At 48.9% G+C, this 18,273-nt stretch overlaps 2 protein-coding genes across 2 annotated transcripts; both read right to left on the reverse strand.

Moving 5' to 3' along the window:
• Nucleotides 1-78: 78 nt before the first annotated feature.
• Nucleotides 79-6,021, reverse strand: LOC131268866 (kinesin-like protein KIF19). The gene is made up of 8 exons (XM_058271155.1): nt 5,821-6,021; nt 5,397-5,552; nt 4,769-5,095; nt 1,351-2,371; nt 865-1,013; nt 591-804; nt 362-530; nt 79-274 (listed from the first exon to the last, which is right to left on the reverse strand). Exons 1-8 carry the CDS (start codon nt 6,019-6,021, stop codon nt 79-81), a joined length of 2,433 nt encoding a protein of 810 aa, XP_058127138.1.
• A 6,862-nt stretch (nt 6,022-12,883) lies between these two features.
• LOC131268867 (sodium channel protein Nach-like) lies at nt 12,884-15,051 on the reverse strand. The gene is made up of 7 exons (XM_058271156.1): nt 14,978-15,051; nt 14,817-14,897; nt 14,196-14,746; nt 14,012-14,131; nt 13,764-13,914; nt 13,323-13,432; nt 12,884-13,050 (listed from the first exon to the last, which is right to left on the reverse strand). Exons 1-7 carry the CDS (start codon nt 15,049-15,051, stop codon nt 12,884-12,886), a joined length of 1,254 nt encoding a protein of 417 aa, XP_058127139.1.
• Between the last annotated feature and the right edge of the window lie 3,222 nt (nt 15,052-18,273).

Consider the following 18,273-nt stretch of genomic DNA (forward strand, 5'->3'; position numbering starts at 1 on the left):
TTGTGGGTGTGTGTTTCTGTGTTCCTTCTGTGTGTTACTGAGTATGAAATGTTGATGGTTAGGAGCGCTTTCCTGAAGTTACTCGTCGCTCGAGGCGCTGCTCTGCGTGCTGCCGTAGCTATCCCGCAGCCGATTGATGGACGGAAGCCGTGGCCCGACCGGGGGGCCCATTGCCCGGTCCGGGTTGACCGTGTTGCCCTCGGAGTCGACTGGTGGCAAGGGTGACGGTGGTGACCACTCCGAGCCCGAGCTGGAGCTGCCGGCCGAGTAGATTCTGCCCGGAAGGAAAATAAGAGCACAGAATGAAGGAACGGAAGATGTCCCAGTGTGTGATTCGGCCGTATCCGAAAGCGCTCCTTACCCTCGCTCGGAGCCGAAAATCGGCGGTAGCTTCGTGTCGTACAGCGTGACGCCTCTCGTTCCGCCGGTGCTGGCCGTGTGCGTGCCGGCGGTGTAGGTGCTAGCGTGTATCTCCTGCTGGTACAGCGCGTACAGCTCCCGGAGGTCGTCGGGAAGTTCCACCTTACCTTCTGCGGGTTAAAGACAGCCGGTTGGTTCGGTGCAAAAGTGTCCGGCCCCGTCATGCTTACCTTCTATGATCCGTCGCTGCGTGCTGATGATGTCCTCGCACAGGCGACGCTGTCTTTCGGCCCGCAGCAGCTGTAGGTCACGGCGCCGCAACTCCGCCTGCCGGGCCATCCGTTCCGCCTGCAGCGACACCTTGTCCGCCTCGAGCTCGTGGACACGGCACAGCAGGGAGAGCAGTTCGCGCTCTTCGTCGCTACTGATGCGCTCGGGGAGTTCCTGGGCACGGAGAGTGAGAGTGAAAGACGGTTCCACAAGAGTAAGATGGACGGGACTTACATCTTCCAGTGCTACCCCTCGCTTCCGGCATTCCTCCAGCTCGTGCTCGGTGGTGGCCCGTATTTGCCGGTAGCGTTTCACTTCCTTCTCGATCGAGGCCAGCTCGCTCCAGGCGGACCGCAGGGCGGAGCTTCCCTCCGAGTCGGAACCTGGGTTAGTGGAGAAGATTAGCAAACGTGAATGTGCAATTTTAACGAACGCCTTCGCCGAAGCAAGTTTGACTTCTGCTTTACGAAGAAGTAAACACTAACATGTTTTTTTTAACTTTTTCAACATGTCCATTCCAACGTGTTTGTGCTATCGCACTTTACAGTTAATAGGCCTCAGCAATACGTAGTGAATCTGGTTGTTAAGAAATTCTGAATTGTAAATAGCACCATTGGACTGGACAAATGTTGCCAAAAACAAAACATCGTAGTGGTGTTACGGTTATTTCTCTCGGTGTGTAAGGAGAGGCGCTTTAACCGAAGCGAACTTTGAACTCACCGTCCTCCATCTCTTCGTCCAGCCGGTCGTACAGCTTGCCCTGGCGACTCTGCCAGTGCGAAATGACCATGTGCTGCCGCTCGGCATCCAGCTCCAGCCCCAGCAGGTGGCTGTCCGCCTCCAGCAGGCGACGCCGCAGCTTCATCTGCTGCTTGAACGTCTGCACGATCTGCTCGCGCAGGAACTTGAGCTCGGCCTTCTTCACCAGCTCCTCGTTGGAAGGCAGCACCACGTCCTGGTGGTGGTCCGGCTCCCGCTGCTGTTGCTGCTGCTGCTGGCGCTGGAGGGCGGCACCGCTGCGTGGCCGCTCGGTAAGCATCTTCATCTTGAGCCGGCCGACCTCCTCGCGCAGCTCCGCCACCAGGTTCTGGTAGTGCGCCATCGGTAGGGCGTCGCGGGCCGCCTCCACCTCCAGAATGGTCGGCTCCTGGAGGCGCGTCGTGATGTGGTTCGCCCGGTCGGCGTACACCAGCGTGTTCTTCGTCTCGTCCCGGTGCTTCGCTTCGGGCGCGACGTGGGCGATCATCACCGTCTTGCAGCGCCCGCTCAGCGCCTCCTTCAGCAGGCGGGTGAGCTTCGAGTCGCGGAAGTTGACGTACCGGGCGCCGCCGGCGAGCGCGTTGATGCAGTTGCCGAGCGCCAGCAGGCTGCGGTTGATGTGCGCCCCCTCCTGCAGCCGTTTGCCGCGGTTCTTCGTTTTGCGGGCCCGCTCCGAGCCGGCCAGGTCCGTCATGAAGAGGCGGCCCTGGCGCGTCCCGGCCGCCGTCTGGTGCTGCACGGTGATGCTCAACAGTGCGTGGCTGCGCGACGACGTCTGGTTGGCCGCCGTCGGCTCCACCGTGCGCGCCCGATTACCCTTCAGCAGCAGCTGCACCACCTCGGCCCGGCTCGCCGTCGTCACCTCCGACAGACCCGCCACCGACTGGTTTCCCCGGTGGTCCTCGCGCAGCTCCAGCGGCCCACCCGGGTTCAGCAGGTCGCGGATCAGCTCGTTGTAGATCTCCAGGTAGGACAGCGATATCTGCAAGTACTCGTACACGTAAGACCCCCAAGCTGGACACTTATTGAGGTGCACTGAGACCGGTGGTAGCTTCCGTCTACGCTATACTTCCTTAATTTATACCTACCATACCTTTTCTATCCTCTGTTCTGTCCAGCTGGTGTGTCTAACTAGCCCTAACCTCACAAAACACATCGTTGGTTAAAGGAAAAAGTAGATAACTGCGAGACACAACCCGATGCAGTGAAGATAAAAGTTGAGGAGCTTTCTCCAAAACTTGGTATTTTAGAGGCTAAGACCATCAGCTTTCGAGTTCCTTTCCTTTGAGACTCCTCACACACAGCATAAAAAGGCCTCCAGAGCATCATCCTCTCCAAAACGTCGTGTCGACGCCTCTAAATCACATACGGAAAGTAAACAAGAACTCAGATAGTTGCGCAGCTTCGGCTGCCTCTGCAAGTATTGCGTGTGGAAGAGTTTTCTCATGGAGTCTCATCTGGATTGACTTATAGAAGATGGTCCTCGAAGTTTCCACCTCTCCAGAGTCTCGGATAGTCCTCTCGAGCGCTAGCTGGAAGTCCCTTGGTGGTCCCTGGTGGTGGTAATGGTTCTTGAGAGTTTTCCAACCACCTTCACCTGACAAGTGACCGTCCGTTCATGGTCTTGCTTACAAGTTTAATTAATTTTGAGCTGGTTAATGCAAACCGCAAACAAAAAGTAACACACGAAGGCCATATCAACAACATTTGCTGGAAGGAGCTCAGAAGGCAGTTCAAAAATGAATGACCGCTTGCGACAACACTAGGTCGCCTCTATTTCCGCCAGGGTAGCGCCAGGGTGTACTGCACGTCGACACCCCCTAGTGTTATTGATTACTCGGCTATTGTGCCACTGTGGTCCATTTCATTCACTTAACAGATCGGTGCCTATCAGCGCGTCAAGATCTTTCGATTATTAATCGATCCTATTCTTAACACGCTCGGACCGCAAGGCTTTCCCTTCACCCGTTCGAAATACCGCAGTTCTTGCCCCCCTTTTTATACGCGGCGTTGACGTCTTTAGCTTTGGTCGATCGATCGGGAGCCGTTTGTTTGTTGGTAAATAAAACATATAAAACTAAAACAAAAAAAAGGAACTGAATACCACGCGAAGGGCAAGACCACGAACGTCGTCAAGCGAGTGAAATGAGTCCGCGCCTCTAAACCCCCAACCATAAGCACGTGTGCGGCACAAAAAGTTGTTCCCGTTTTTTTCATACTAGAACTAGAAAGAAAGGGTAACAAAACGGGGGGGTACGGGCGCGCTTTCGAGTGGAAATGGACACACTTTCGCCACAAACATGGCCCTGTGGAACGTTTGCGCCTTTGCGGTGAGTTTTCCAAACACGTCACGTGGCGGAAGGAAACTAGAGAAACTGGAAGCGCTGGAAAAGGACCTGTTCACGACCGATGGATACAAATAGTAGTCCCTCACGAAAGGAGGACAGAATGGGGGAGAGAAAGGGGGTGTAGATAAGGAAAGGTCCAATGGGCTTTTTCCTTGGAGTCCATTTAAACGCACGTGCTAAGTGTGTTTTTGCGATTTTGAAAAAACCACGCCATCGCCCATTTTGGATTCCAAAACCAAGGCTTCCGTACGTCCGAGAGTGTGCGGTTAGCCGAAGGGTATGCGAGGTTGAAGGTTAAAAGTTCTTGGACATATTTGCGGTAGAGAACTGGTTCGCGCTAGCTGGACTTTTTTTGTGGGTTGGTTTTTTAACAGAACTCCAAATTTTCTAATGTGGAATCGACTTGGCTCACCCTTCATAAGCCTATAGTAACGTCTATATCTACCACTAGACATCGGGATTCTTTTGGATTTAATGTTTGGCTATATCTGCAAGATAGACATGAAACGCAATTGAAGGAGTAGACTGACGCCAACGGGAAGGCTCAATTGACTCCCTTTTGACAGTTCTCCTCCCAGGGAGAGTCCAAGTCCTGCCCAGTAGACAGTTCGATCGGTCCATCCATCATCCTGTCAGTGTCAGTGGCATTTGCTGGTGCTGCACTTTTCAGCAACCACCTTCATAATAAATTGCCACCGATATAATATTTAATGTAACCATACAAAGTATGGAGGGAGCTAAAGAGCATGGGGTTAACGCTGTAGTGCATTAGCCTTCAACAATGAGCCTCCGTAATGTATAACCCTACGGTAACGGAGCTGATACGTATCAGGCGGACAATGTATACATTACGAGCTCCACAATGAAGCTCTGGATGGTTTGACTATGTCGGTAAGCTGAAAAAGTAGGGTTAAGGTTCGAGAATGTGCGACAGCTTTCTGACGCTCGAGGTGCAGTTTGTTTGAACGAGGTTCTCCTTGGAAACTGCACCTGTTGTGCGTCGGAGCTCCCCGGATAGGCCTGCTACCTACCGTAAAGTTATCCGCTCCGACAGGCTGCTGCTCGATGAAGTTGAAAATGTCGGCCACGGCCCGGATCATAAGCCCGCTGCTTGGTAGCACCATGTTGGCCGGCGTACTCCCGGGGACTTGTCCTCCGGCACTGCCCGGCGTGTCCGAGCCGGGGCTGTCGGAGGATGGCGAGCTGAGGCCGGTCCCCGGCGCTGGCTTTTTGACGTTCGGACCGAGCATGGTGTGCGTCTTGCCGGAACCGGTCGCACCGTACGCGAATACCGCCGCATTGTAGCCGTTCAGGACGTCCTGGACGAGAGGTGCCACCGCAATCGCGTACACTTCCTCCTGCAAAGGGTGATCAGCACGTCAACAGGAGGGTAGAATAACAAAATAAAGTCAAGTAGAGCACCAAAATTCAGTGTGAGGGGGTTCCCGCTGATAGGGCTGATAACACTAATACCCGATTTATATTCCGGGTCAAAACCAGATCTGTATTTTATTGCTTACGCTTGTATGAACCCTTCAGGATGTGTAGTCTTTGAAGAAGTGTTGTAAACACCTTCAACTAAGGCTCAACAAATCGCCCGTGTAGCAGACTTCACTAGAAATGTCTATCTTTCGAAAAGTAGATTATCTCTGCCCTTACCTGCGTGGAAGCTTCACCGAAGACGCAATCGTAGTTGTATTTCTTTGGTTTGTTGCGGGAACCGTCGTCGAATAGCAGCGACCGGGACCTATTGGGCTGCGCCTGGATACAGTTCGGTTCGCCTGAATCACTCAGTGGTCGGACGCGGACGGTGACCTACATCGCAGCCAAAACCGAAATATAAATAAGTATAACAACGCGTCGCATTGGGAGCAAAGCCGGAGACACACAGGACCAAAACTGGAACCCAGCTCGTGGTTGGAGGGTTGGTACCACATTTCCATAAGCTGGGTCACTGACTCCAACCCGCAGCGGTCCTGAAGCGAGTCGCTGACCACAACCCGGCCCTCCGCTTTTTATGGGTGCCTATGCAAATTTCTTTCTCCCCCCCCCCCAGATGTGATGACCTGGTTGCGGTACTCACCATCAGGCGTTCCTCTAGCCCACTCGACGCGCCAGGGAGGGTGTTGGATGTCGGGGGCGTACCGGAGGACGATGCGAGACCTGGCCGGACGCTAGGCGACCCCGTCGGCATGCCGCGCGTCGGTAGACTGGCCCCATTTGGTGGACGCACACTACTGGCGCCCGTGGGCGTCCCGGACGTGTTGTTCGGCGTTCTAGACATTTTGCTCCTTGCTGCTGGCGATGGGAGGATAGGGGAGTAGGTAAACATGAAAACTGAAGTGGAGCACACGAATCACCTGCATTAGCAGAATGAGTTCTACGAGGGATGGGCCTGACCAAAATGTGGCTCATAGAAAACAAAGTATTATTTTACAGCTCCGTTACAGGGTTTTCACGTCAGCAGAACACCTGTAACAAGGAACCAATATCCTCCAATTCCAGCCCGAATACAAAGCAGAACTAAATGTCTTCAGTCCTTTGAAGTGCCTCCTAACGGCTGACCAGAATGTTATAGAAAAAAGGAGCAAACGATTGTAAGTATCAGAATATAAATCTCGACTCGTTTCAATCAGCATGAGATCACTATTCGCTACTACTAAGAGATAGTATACCCCTACTCCTTCAAAATTGTTTCAAATTTATTTGGGATTTAAAAAGTCTGTAGCTTCAGGTAGCTTGCTAATACCTAGTAGGTTTGCCAAGCAGTTGTCACGTTCAACCGTGCACTTGCAGTATTCAATGTCATTGGGGTTGCTCTTTATGCACCGTGACTGGTGCTTATGGTTAAGATAACAATCTTTTGGGGAAAATCAAGACCCACCGGAGTGGTGTATGTGAACTTTAAATCGATACCACGCTAGCGGCCAACGCCCAAAGTTCCGCGCTGGTCCCGGAAAGCCTCCACAGGCCTTGATTAGTGCCAGAGGAAAAGGTCACTTTCATGCGGTACTGAGCAACAATCCCAGCAATATCGGAGGCGGTACGGTATGCGATAAATTATGCACGAATTTACTGGAGACTGCGGGTTACTCAGGTGCGCACCAGTACTTCGGGGAATGGGATATTACATTTCCGGACGCAGGACCGAGACCGCACGAACAGGGATACACACCCGTTTACTGTAACCGATTCTAATGGGTTTAATTGATTCCCGACACACCGACCACGCAACCATTTGTTTACGTCCACCGCTGGCTAGCTGGTCTCAGACACCCAGACACAAACTCCTGGCCTGTGGGTCAATTCTGGTGAAACTCCGTAATTCGTGTACACACGGTTTGCTGGTGGCTGATTGTACCGGTTGTCACCGAGCGGTGTTTGATTGCTGCTGTTTGCCTTTTTTTATCTCTTAAAGACAACTCGTTTTAATACCGACCTGGTCTGGAGTTGATTTTGCCTATGGTTAACCTGCTTCCGCACAATGCACCGTGCTTTCGTACCGTTTTCAGTGAATCCTTCCGACTTATTTCACGTTTGCCTACAGCCAGAGTCAATTCTCGGCCGGTTTTAGAAAGACTGTCGCCATCCGGGAAACATGGCTCGGATGAAAATAACCACTGTGAAGCTAGAATCTCGCTCAGGACTGTTCCAAAAACGGTTTGCCAGAAAAGCACTGACAACGTAAAACAAAGCCCACTGCTAGCGACACACCTGAGCCTTCGAGCCCAGGAAACCCAGCTTTCCCGAAGCGAAACCGAACCGTGCCAGCCGCTCCAGTGCCGACTGAAGTGGAAATGATGTTATTTTCAAGCTTTCAGGTACTACCTACCTAGGAAGTCTCTAGGACACGCAAACACAAACACACGTAAACAACTCCCCCCGTTCGGCGTGGGTCAGAGGTATTAACAGTTTTATTTTGTCCGAGGTAAGCTCCCCCTACGGCTCGTAGTAGTACGAGTGGCACGAGTGCGAGTGCTTGGGGCAGGTAAGGCTGTCTACACCGCCCACGGTGTACCCAACCCAGTCTCCCCCTCTCCACGCCCACGGTTTGGCAGGTGCTGGCGTGTGATGGTCGAAAGTTCAACGAAGTCGTGCTACCGGAGCACGACCGCGAGCTAGCTGGAACGTTTGTCATAAGTATCCACCCGTAGGAGGGGTAGCGATGAGAGCGGGGGTTAAGGACTCGCTTGATGGTTACTCCCATCATCACTGACACACTGGATTATGGAAAGCATTGGCACGAGCGAGGTCCGGGTCTGGTGGTCCGAACCGCTTGCTTTGAAATAAATCCATAATGGAGTGGGTGTGTGTGTGTGTGTGTCTATGTGTGGTGGGCGGAAGAGAAGATGCATAACGACACGAAATGAACCGAAGGACTTCCACCACCGCACACCTTACCTGGTTGGAAGTACTTACTTTTCAGGCAAATTCGGAGACCCCAAACCGAGGTCGGTTTTGGGCAGTTTGGAGGATGAGGTTTTCCGTCATGGCACCACAATATGGCTGCCGACACGATTTGACAGCAGTGGACATTAGTTCAAGGTCCGTTGCGGGAAGCAATTCGTGGTTTGAGCTGGAAAAAAAACTCTAATGAGTTAAACACACAAACACAACACAATGGAAGAAGGTTCAATATCTCGCCAAGGCTTTTCGGTACTTGGTTTTTTTTTGGAGCTGTTGAAAGCCTGCCAGGATACATCGGCGTAAAACTCTGCATACAAATGATAATTGCCAAATTCCGACAGCCTACAAGGCCATTCCAAGAAGTTCTCCTAAGCGCTAGGGAGCTGCCTTAGACCATAGGTTATTTTCCGGACGCGGGTGAACGCCTCCAGAGGGAAATTGCTAAGGTTAGGTAAGGTAAGGTCATCATCCTTTCCGGACCTGTCTAGTCGAGCCCGTCATGCCTCTCGGTCACAAACAAATCGAGCCTTCGAGTACGAACGGGATGGACCTGGTGTGGAATGTCTTCCTGGTGTACAATATATGCGAGAGGAGTCTAATGGCATGATAGCTACACAGCTTCGTGTTTCGCCTATTCCACCACCGTATGGGAAGGACATTTCCGAGTCATTAGCAGCTCGTTGGAGTGAGTCACGGTGAGAACTTCGCTCGGGATCATGCGACCACCGTACGTCGGTTTAAAGACAAACAACAACGTTCTGTTGAGACACAAACATACACACACACACACGCGCCGTTGACGTCAATCTTACGGTACATCAGTTAGGTCGTATGGTGCACCACACCAGCGTCGATCCATCCATTCCCTCAGCCAGATCCGTTTAATGGCGCCAGGTCGTTAATCTGTAGTTCACGAGCTAGTAAAACAAAGGCTCACCGGGGTAACGAAGTACAACACAATTTTTCAGTGAATGAGCAGGTCCGTTCAAATTTCGATTTAAACTTTAGCCATTTATCCCTCCTTCGCTCACTAGCACTACTGGGTTGTTTGATGAAGCTTGCTGGGTTCAAAGGGTTGATCAATAGTGTGCGATATTTTTGTCACCGGCAGCTGCTTTGTTGCAAACCGGTTATACACGGACAGTTTGAGGGACACAACTTTTTCTATCTTTCTTTGTGTTTTAATTTTACAGAATTGTTAAACAAAATCCATGGTTGGCTTGTATTGTTTTCCTTCCAGTTTGGACCTACTACTTGTCACCGAAACTAAATTTCTAAGTTTTACAGTGGTTTAATAGTTTTATATACTCGCTTGTTTTATTATCTGCTTTACATCTTTTATAGTGTTTATGATTTTGTAGCCGTTTTTAGATTTTCAATTTCGACACTGAATTTCGAAGCTTTAGTGCTTCTTTAAACAGCTGCTTCATGTTCTTTTTAGTTCACTACCCGGAATTTATCTAGTTGGTTGCAAAGAACTACGGTTGTTTTTGCTTCTATCCCGCGTTGGTTTTCCATTTTTTTTCGGTATCGTTAAGCAATTGCAAACCACTGCCACCGAGCTCGGGGTTTTTCCTTCGGTTCGGAAAACTTAAAATCATGCTCGTCACTGACTTTCAATTTCGAAACTTTACTGCCGGTTTGATAGTGTTTGCTTTTTAGTACCCGTATTTTACTAACTGCTTTTTTTTATCTTACTGTTGGCATTGATGCGACCGCTCGTCATGCTCGTTCCGACGCATTGACGCATTGGAAAGACGTAAACTAGTTGCGACCGAGCTTACTATTATTCTCCTCTCTCTCTCTATTTCACACCCAGACGCGTCCAGTAGTGGGTCACCATTTTTCCTTTTGCCTCGTTTTTCATGGGCAACATTTAATGCTCTCGAACTCGATAAACCGCGGCGAGTCATAATAAAACGATGTGGTGTGAAACTCCGGTATCCGGTACTAGTTCCGGTTTCGAACCGCGATCGCGTAAGGATTTTCCGGCTTTCGTAAGAAGTTTGGCCTTTTGTACCGTTTCCGTTGCGTACGGTCATGGTTCACGAGGCTGTGGCATCGATCGTGCGAGCTGGTTTGGTGGAAAGCGCTGCGCTTTCCTTTTCAATTTTCCGAAACCGAGACGATGGCAAATTACGTTTACTTCGTGAATTAAATCAAAAAAAGAAAACCAGCTCGCCGCAGCGTTGCAGTAAATTGCAACAAACAAATGCAAAACGTGGGTGACAAGCGGCTGGGGAAGGGGGTTGGCAACCGTCTCGGGTGCAACATAGCTGCACCTGTGCGCTGGCAAGCGGCAAATCCGGCCCGCACCAGCAGCAGCAGCATCCGGGCTCGAAACTTTTAACGAGTACTCGTTTTTGACTCCCTCGCGTTTTCCAAACGCTGGCAGGGCGGCGATAAGCGCCGATCGGCAGGAAGGCAAGGTGTCGAAGACAACCAAACTTTTACGGCGTCGTATACCACCACCAGCACCGGAAGCGTCATAAAATTGAGACGTGCATTTCCCGGAACCAACGGTTTTCTTCGCCGTTTTTATTTGAAATTTGTTCGCGCTTGCAAAATAGTGATTATCCCCTCCGCGTGTTTGTCCGCGCTCGACCCCCATTGCTGTCATCGATAACTGTGCACCCCTTTTTCGCCTCCCCTCACCTTCCCCTACCCACCGTTGCCTTGCGTGTTCGTCGGTTCGTCACGGGATAAATCTTTTCTTAGAGCGCGCGCAATAAACATTTTCTCCCGGTGCATCAGCGCTCCGGTCCGCTGATTGCTTTTATATAGTTCCGCACCTCTCCCTCCCCCTCCCTCCCTTGCCCACGTTTCCGTTTCCGACACGCGAGAGGAAAGCAAAAAAAAGAAAAAATAAGGGAGGAGACAATAAATAAGGCAAACCGCAGCCGAAGCGCGACAGATGACATACCGGAGGCGGTGGCGGGGGTGGTGGGACGATGGGATGGTGTGGGAAGGTGAATCTGTTTTCATCACTTAATTATTTACAATCTTTCCGGCTTGCCGACGGAGACTTTTTCCCCGGCGCGAATGAAACACGTAAACAATGGGGCATTTAATTGGAGCCCCCTCGGAAAGGGATGAGGAGAAAGCGGGAGAGTGCGGGTGGGGGAGGGGAATGTTAGGATGCCCGGGAAAACACTGTGCACTGTGGTGGCCGGCTTGACCAACCACCAAACCCCGACACGAGTGCAGCCACGAAGTGCATCCAATGCATTCGGGAAATGGAAATGCACTTTGGGAAAAATGTCTGTCCATTTCCCGTGCGCGAAACCGTAGTGCGTTTTTATTGCAATTGTCTTTTTGAAAATACCCTTGTCCTTAGTCGCGTGCGAAAAGCCGAACCGACAAGTCGTAAAACATTTGACACTTCGGTTCGGTTGGAATGTTTTACGCGCTCGGGAGATAGTTCTTTTAATTGATTCCTTCCTCTTTCAGCGAACCTTGGCTTGTCATTGGAATGTGTGTGTGCGTGTTTTCACTTCTTTTTCCCAAACGAGAGGTTGGCCTTGATGGATTATCAGAACACTACTAAGATTTAATGGTTTTGTTTACGCTCTGCGTGGCTAGCCAACATTTAATACGCTTTTCTGCCAAGTGATTCTGGAAGTAGAGGTCGAAGTGTTTTATGCTAATATCGACTGACCTTGAGAGGTTTCCCCCGTTATGATTTCATTCAGCAGTCGGAAAGTAAAAACACAATATCATTTAAATGACCAATTTTATTTCTCCGATAAACTAAATGAATCAAAACTGAAGAAATTTTGTGGATAGCTCTGAATTTTGTCTAACAAGCAACATCAGTTTTTATTATATTTTCTAAAAAAACGAGCAGAGCCCCAAAAAATGTCTACCAGAGTAACACCAATACTTTTTCGGATAACGAATAGTTAGTACTAATATGAACGTTTTAATAAAAAGCATTTTATCTCAAATACATGAAATTTTTAGAATATATAATGTTGTGCATTTTTTCCGAAGTGGACTGTAATGGAAAGTTTAGAGTTGACAAGTGAATCGAAAAATGCTGAACCAGTTCTTAAACGTCGTGAATGCATAATGTAATTTTACTGTTGACGAAAATCGAATGTTTCTGCTAAGTAAGTTGGTTATAAAACTGATTCAGGAAATTGTTATTTGGGAAGCAATGGAAGGTAACAAAAAACGGCAAAGGATGAAAAATTGTGTCCAATAGTAATAAATAGATAAAACGTTTTCTGCATTGACTGATTACAAAACATTCGCTTGAAAATTATACCAAATTGTTAAGATTTAGTTACAATAAAACTAGTTTTATCTTTGCTGAAATGGGCTAAGGAAGTTATAAAAATAACAGTTTGAATAAACGACAGGTTAAAGCGATAAAATGCAAGAATTGTTATTTGTAACCTTTGCCGCGGTGTCCACTTATGAATCGTTGTTATAGTGAATACGTTTTTAATGACTTTTATTTTGATTGGTTGCCGTTTAGGACTTCACCCCTTTAAAGTTGTAAATTGTTGCATGCCTTTAATGACTTCATGACTTGTTTCATCAGTATGAGCTACCTGAACATGCTTACACTTCGACGTCGATCTTTTCCTCGTTCTGTAAAATCGCGAAAATCATGTCCGGGGCATTGCGAATTTCCCCAGGGGGATGTTACTTGCCATTCGTAATATGTGGAGCTACCCTGTAATGACATTAGATAGAGTAGGAGGAGTGGGGGTACGGGAGGGGCATGAAGTTTATCGAAGGGTTGCGGTAAGGGCGCCCAGCGCCATGGCCAGCACCAGCGTCGGCCACTGTCGGCGGTAGATCGAGCCGAACGTCAGACTGCAGAGGTTGATGAGAAAATCGATGGTTGTCAGTAACGACATGCCGTAGAAAAGGCCAATCAGTCCTCCGAGTGCAACTGATGAAGGATGCCGGGGTTGATATCAGTCCAGGGTGCAGGTAAAGGCAGGCGGAGAGAGAGAGAGAGAGCAATACAAGTCTTTATAAATAACGATAATCACAAGCCATTCGGATTCGGTTGTCGCCGGATAATGTTCAATCCTGCTCAGTTGCTCCCCGACGAGAAGAAGGGCAAGGGTAGTGAGCAGAATGAGTTGGAGAGGTGGAGTTTGCAGTTGCGAGCCACCGATCGAAGGATATTTATCTTCCAATCTCCGACCGAATACTTACTGAACAGATCCATCTCCGTCTTCGCGATGTTACGTACGAACCGCTCGTGGGGCAACGAAAGCAGCTGAACCGTAACGTGGCCTTCCTCCTCCTCCAACTCGGGGTAGAAGCTTTCCAGCGGGAGGGGCGTGGAAGGGAGTGAAAGGAAAAGCAGGAGGGAATTACGAGAACGCATAGAATGGCCATAATTTGTTGAAAGTATCATCTCCGACTCCATCCGGCATTTGTCTAAATAGAAGAAGGATTCACCCTGACCACACGTAGGCATTCGCGGGGGCAACTACTACTATGGCAGCGATGGCGAACCATGTTTGCTAGTCTGGTAACTATTCTAGGCTAAAAGGAACCGAACGTGCACAAACAACGCAAAATTGGCAAACTTCTGAGTCCTAGAACTGGAAGTCCATAACCGGAATGGTTTACCAATGCTGTTATACTTACTCTTCCGACTTGTACACGACGAAGTACTCCGGCTCGACGCAGGACGACAGGCAAGGGCACTGTTTGCGAGCCTGAGCGATTTCGACCGAGTGCTCGGTGAGACATGCAAGCCCTTCGAATGAGCATACAGGAGTGTTGACTTCACCCGCAGCTTTGTGGGATGACAAAATTAGAAAAACACCACAGCTGCCGTTATCAAATCATGGGAAATAAAACACGACACTTGGGCTCTCGGCGAGAGTTTATACCAGGCGGGTTGATGGCTAGCGGCATCAGATGGTGCGTGCAGTTGCAGTACTCCAGCTGCGTACGCCGGAAACACTCGAGCGAGCAGGTGGAGAAGCTGTAGTGCCGGTACAGCTGATGGGCTGTAGTAAAACAAACCTTCTCTGTAGTACTTCAACGGTTCTGCAAGAAGCGAGGAGTACGTACCGCCACCTACGACCTCCCAAGGAAAGCGACAGCTGCGCCGCCAGATGGGCAGCTCCTGCACCGTGTCCTTGTTTTCCGTCTCGATCACGCGCACGGCGATCTCCTTGCGCATGCCCCAGAGTACGGTCTCGCGCAACGCCCGATCGACGAATGCGTGCGGAACGCTGAACTCGTCATGCAGATATAGCTGCACGTCCTCGAGTACCCGGAATCGCAGCTGCCCAGGTCCGGTCGCCCGGTTGCTGACGAACTTGGGCCGTGCGTTGGCCGTGTTGACGCTGTAGCAACGCCCGAACTCGGTGTCCAGCGGGCGGAACAGCTTGCAACAGTCGAACGACTCCCGCTGCCACTGGCAACCGGTGAGAAGCTGGTCGCAGGCGGCCCGGTGACGCAGCACGATCTCGGAGAAGTTACGCAGGACGGCACAGTCCACCGTGGAGCTCTGGGAACCGCCCGGGAGACACTCTTCGCAGGAGTAGCAGGTACCACCGTAGAACGCAATGTCCGTGATCAGACTATCGACGAGCGGGTCTCGATCGGCTCCAAAGTATCTGGCAAGGTTAGGTTGGGATCTCCCGTTAGGTGGCGCTCTAGTAGCTTCCGTTCATTCCTGATACTCACTCCTCGCTTACTTCGGCGATGGTTTCGCTATTCTCGACCTGGCAGACACTGATGGCAGGAAACGTGGTGTTCCAGTGTAGGCTAGGCACGAGAATATCAAGCGGATCGTTCTGTGTTTAAGACTATTGTGGTTACTGACTCCAAAGAAGTAGTACACTTACTACGACGTGTCGACGTAGAACGTCAGTGGGTTGTACAGGTAGATGCTCAGTAGGTTCCACACGGATCCGTACATCATGTAGCTTAATCCGGAGACTACCATCACCCAGTGAATTCTAGTGCGACACACACACACAAACAGGCAAAAAAGGATGCAGATTAGAAATCATCATACAGATATAGAGCCACGTTAATTTCGGATCCCCCGGACACGCAAAGAGAACAGATCAATCGCCTTCATTGTTGCGTCGCCCGACGGCCATTGTAGAGCTTGTTGTGCAGCACATTGGCACGTTTCAACTTCGAGAATAGCGAACAAGGAATTTGTTTTACCTTCTGAACCAGCTCTCGACAGTACTGGCGTCCATTTTGAGAACTATCTCCAACGTTTATGCTCGTCCACCTTCGGCTACGCTTGCTTGCTTCTGGAACAACAAACTGTTGACTGAATCTGTTGATTCGCTCAGCCCTACTCCATTAGTCTGTGCGGTGTGTCCCAGAATTCCCAGAACGCTGGAAGCCGGCAAGCTAAAAGGCTCGAAAAGCTCGTCAACTGGTAGCTCATCACAAAAAGGGTCACTTTGTCCCCGAAGAGTTCATCCTGCGATAAAAATCCACCGATAGCATTAGCACGAAATCAATTCATTCCCATCGATACTGAACGCCCGCCGAAGAAACGAACATTTTAACAATCAAACAACATTTAACCTCCCCACACTTCCCACCCCTGGTTCCTTTTTAGCTCCTCACCGCCGAACACAAAATTTGTCAGCTTTAGTAGTTTTGTTTATTTTCTTTTAGTGTACCTCAAAGTTCGATTTGGGGCATCACTAACTTGCTCGAGCGCATTTAGGGACAAGTAGGGCAAGATGCCCTGTATGCATTGACTGTCATTTCCTGCAGAAGTGTCAAATTTTATTTTATTGTATTGAAAGAATGCCTTCGTCTTCTTGTATAACACCAAAATAGAAGCAGATCTGAGCATTGTTTGTTATTTAACGATTACTGAATTTATAATGAATTTACTAATTTACACTGCTCGTTAACGAACACTGAAGAGAAACCGCTTGCAAAATGCTAGCAACTGTTATTTGGAAACAAAATTGAATGCTTTCCAGTGGCCAATATAGACCGGCTTTTATTATTTTAATTTTGCATTGATGATTTTTGTTTTGCTTTGATGTTTATTAAGGGGATCGACTTATAAAACTGGGAATGTGTTGAATTGGGTATAAAGTTGTTTGTATCCTTAAGTGCTGCATATTGCCTCAGTGTACCCTACATTGACCGTAGCTTACTTTGATTAATCAATCCGAATAAAAGATCGTTGTCTTTTTGGACGTTTTCACTAACAGCGGAAGGGGAACTAATTGCTGAACCATTGTCTACGTTCACTAACGGTGTATGTGTGTGGGTGTTCTTTGGCCGGAAACTTGTTTGAAAGTGGAAGGATCCTGGGTAATTGCTCGAGAAGGTGCAGACCTGCGACACGTTTGTTGTTCAGCTTGTTGTCGTGCTGTGGAAGTGTTACTATTTCACATGAGGTATGAATTACTGTTGTAGAGACTTTCTACTGCTTGAAGTACTTCTTCGGGCTCCTTTTCTGTAGGGCATACACCATTGACCCATTGATGGCTGAACCGCGAAGGAGCACCTCACTCTGGCGAATCGATTTTACCGCAACGACTCACCGCAATCTCGGCCGCTTGGCAAAACCTTCCTCGAAAGCTCCGTCGGCAACGTAAACAAACCAACCAAACCATCGCCTTGAATCCCTCAGGCCTACCGGGGTTCGCTCGTTCGGCCTGGCCGCTACCTCCAGGGACCCGAACTTCTCGTGGACGCAACTTGCACGCGTGGAGTAAATCAGGGCGGCAATCGGAGGGCTTGTTTCGCAGCGAAAGAAAGTCGAGCGGAGTTTTTGCCGGCATACAGCAACAATGTGGGAACCGAAACCGAAAGGGCCTGAGTTCTACTACATTGTAAGCGACGGTTCACTTCCGACCAAACTGTAATCTTGATGTACAACATGTTGCAGCGCTACTCCTTTCATCAATATTACAGTGCCGTCAACACTGCACAGTGGATTGGATGTTTTGAGTCGTTTGGTTTATCACATGAAGCTATGTTTTCTGAAGATGCAATGTAGTTTCATATTAAACATAAATAACTTGCTTGGATAGTTTTACAAAATATTCTCCACGATCTGTATGATTCATTTTTTCTAATATTAGTATGTTTTTCTTGACAAGTATTAATAGCCACTGTACTGTCATAGTTGGATGTTAATTGACACGGTAATACCTTTCTTTATTTGCGACTAAATGTGCAACCAAGTGTAAAACAGCAAGGAAAATGAATAATAAATATGGATAGTGCAAACTAATAGACCAACGGTAATGGAATAATGATTTATTTTTCGATTGAATTGTTAGTTTACTTCGCTTAAGGATGTGGGAGTGAATAAATAAATTTTATTACATGAATGGAATTCCATGTTATTTAATTTGATATTATTAATCCTTTCACATTGAATAGAAATTTTAACAGTTTGTTTGCTTTTTTTGCGAATTTCATTGTGTGAGTTTATTTTGATTCATTTCTATTAAGCTAAAAATCGTAAAGTAAATGTTTTCGATGTACAGCTCACACCGTTTTGTTGTATTTTCTTGTGCTATTTGTCTTGTGTTTGTTGCAATTCGACTGCGTATGTTTATTTTGAGTTTTTAAATTACAATTTTTAGTTAAGAAAATGTTGTTTTTAATGTTTCTAAAATATTGACTACACCTTATTAGTGGATATTCAATCTTCTGCACTCTTTACCGTTATTTCTTTGTGTAACTTTAGCTCTTTTCTTACTTTTTTCATTTAAGAGTTTCTTATAAAGCCCGTTAGAGGTTGATCTTTTAGCCCGTTCGGTACGGAAAATCTCAGTGATCGGCAAGCGGACGAACCGATCGAATCCTGCATTTCCCACATTCCCACACGCCTCAAATCCATCCCCTCTCCCACCGGATGAAGCCGAACCGAGGGCTCGATGCGTGCCGTCGGGTCTCTTCGGGTGGTCCTTCGGGTCCGAGCCCTCCCTTCGGGAGCACGGTTTGCACGGTTTCGCTTTCCTTATCGCTGATAAGCCGGTCCGGTGCCATTCGGTGGCCGCTCGTCCGCCGGCTCGGTTCAGTGCGACTTTTGGCGCGCCCGCGAACAAACCGGGAAAACTGGCCGCCGTTTTGGGAAATTGGCGAAACGTCAACCCAGGTGCGCACGTGTTTTGCAGAGCGATTTCCAATCTATCAT

Source organism: Anopheles coustani, chromosome X, assembly GCF_943734705.1.
Source record: "Anopheles coustani chromosome X, idAnoCousDA_361_x.2, whole genome shotgun sequence".
Taxonomy (NCBI): Eukaryota; Metazoa; Arthropoda; class Insecta; order Diptera; family Culicidae; genus Anopheles; species Anopheles coustani.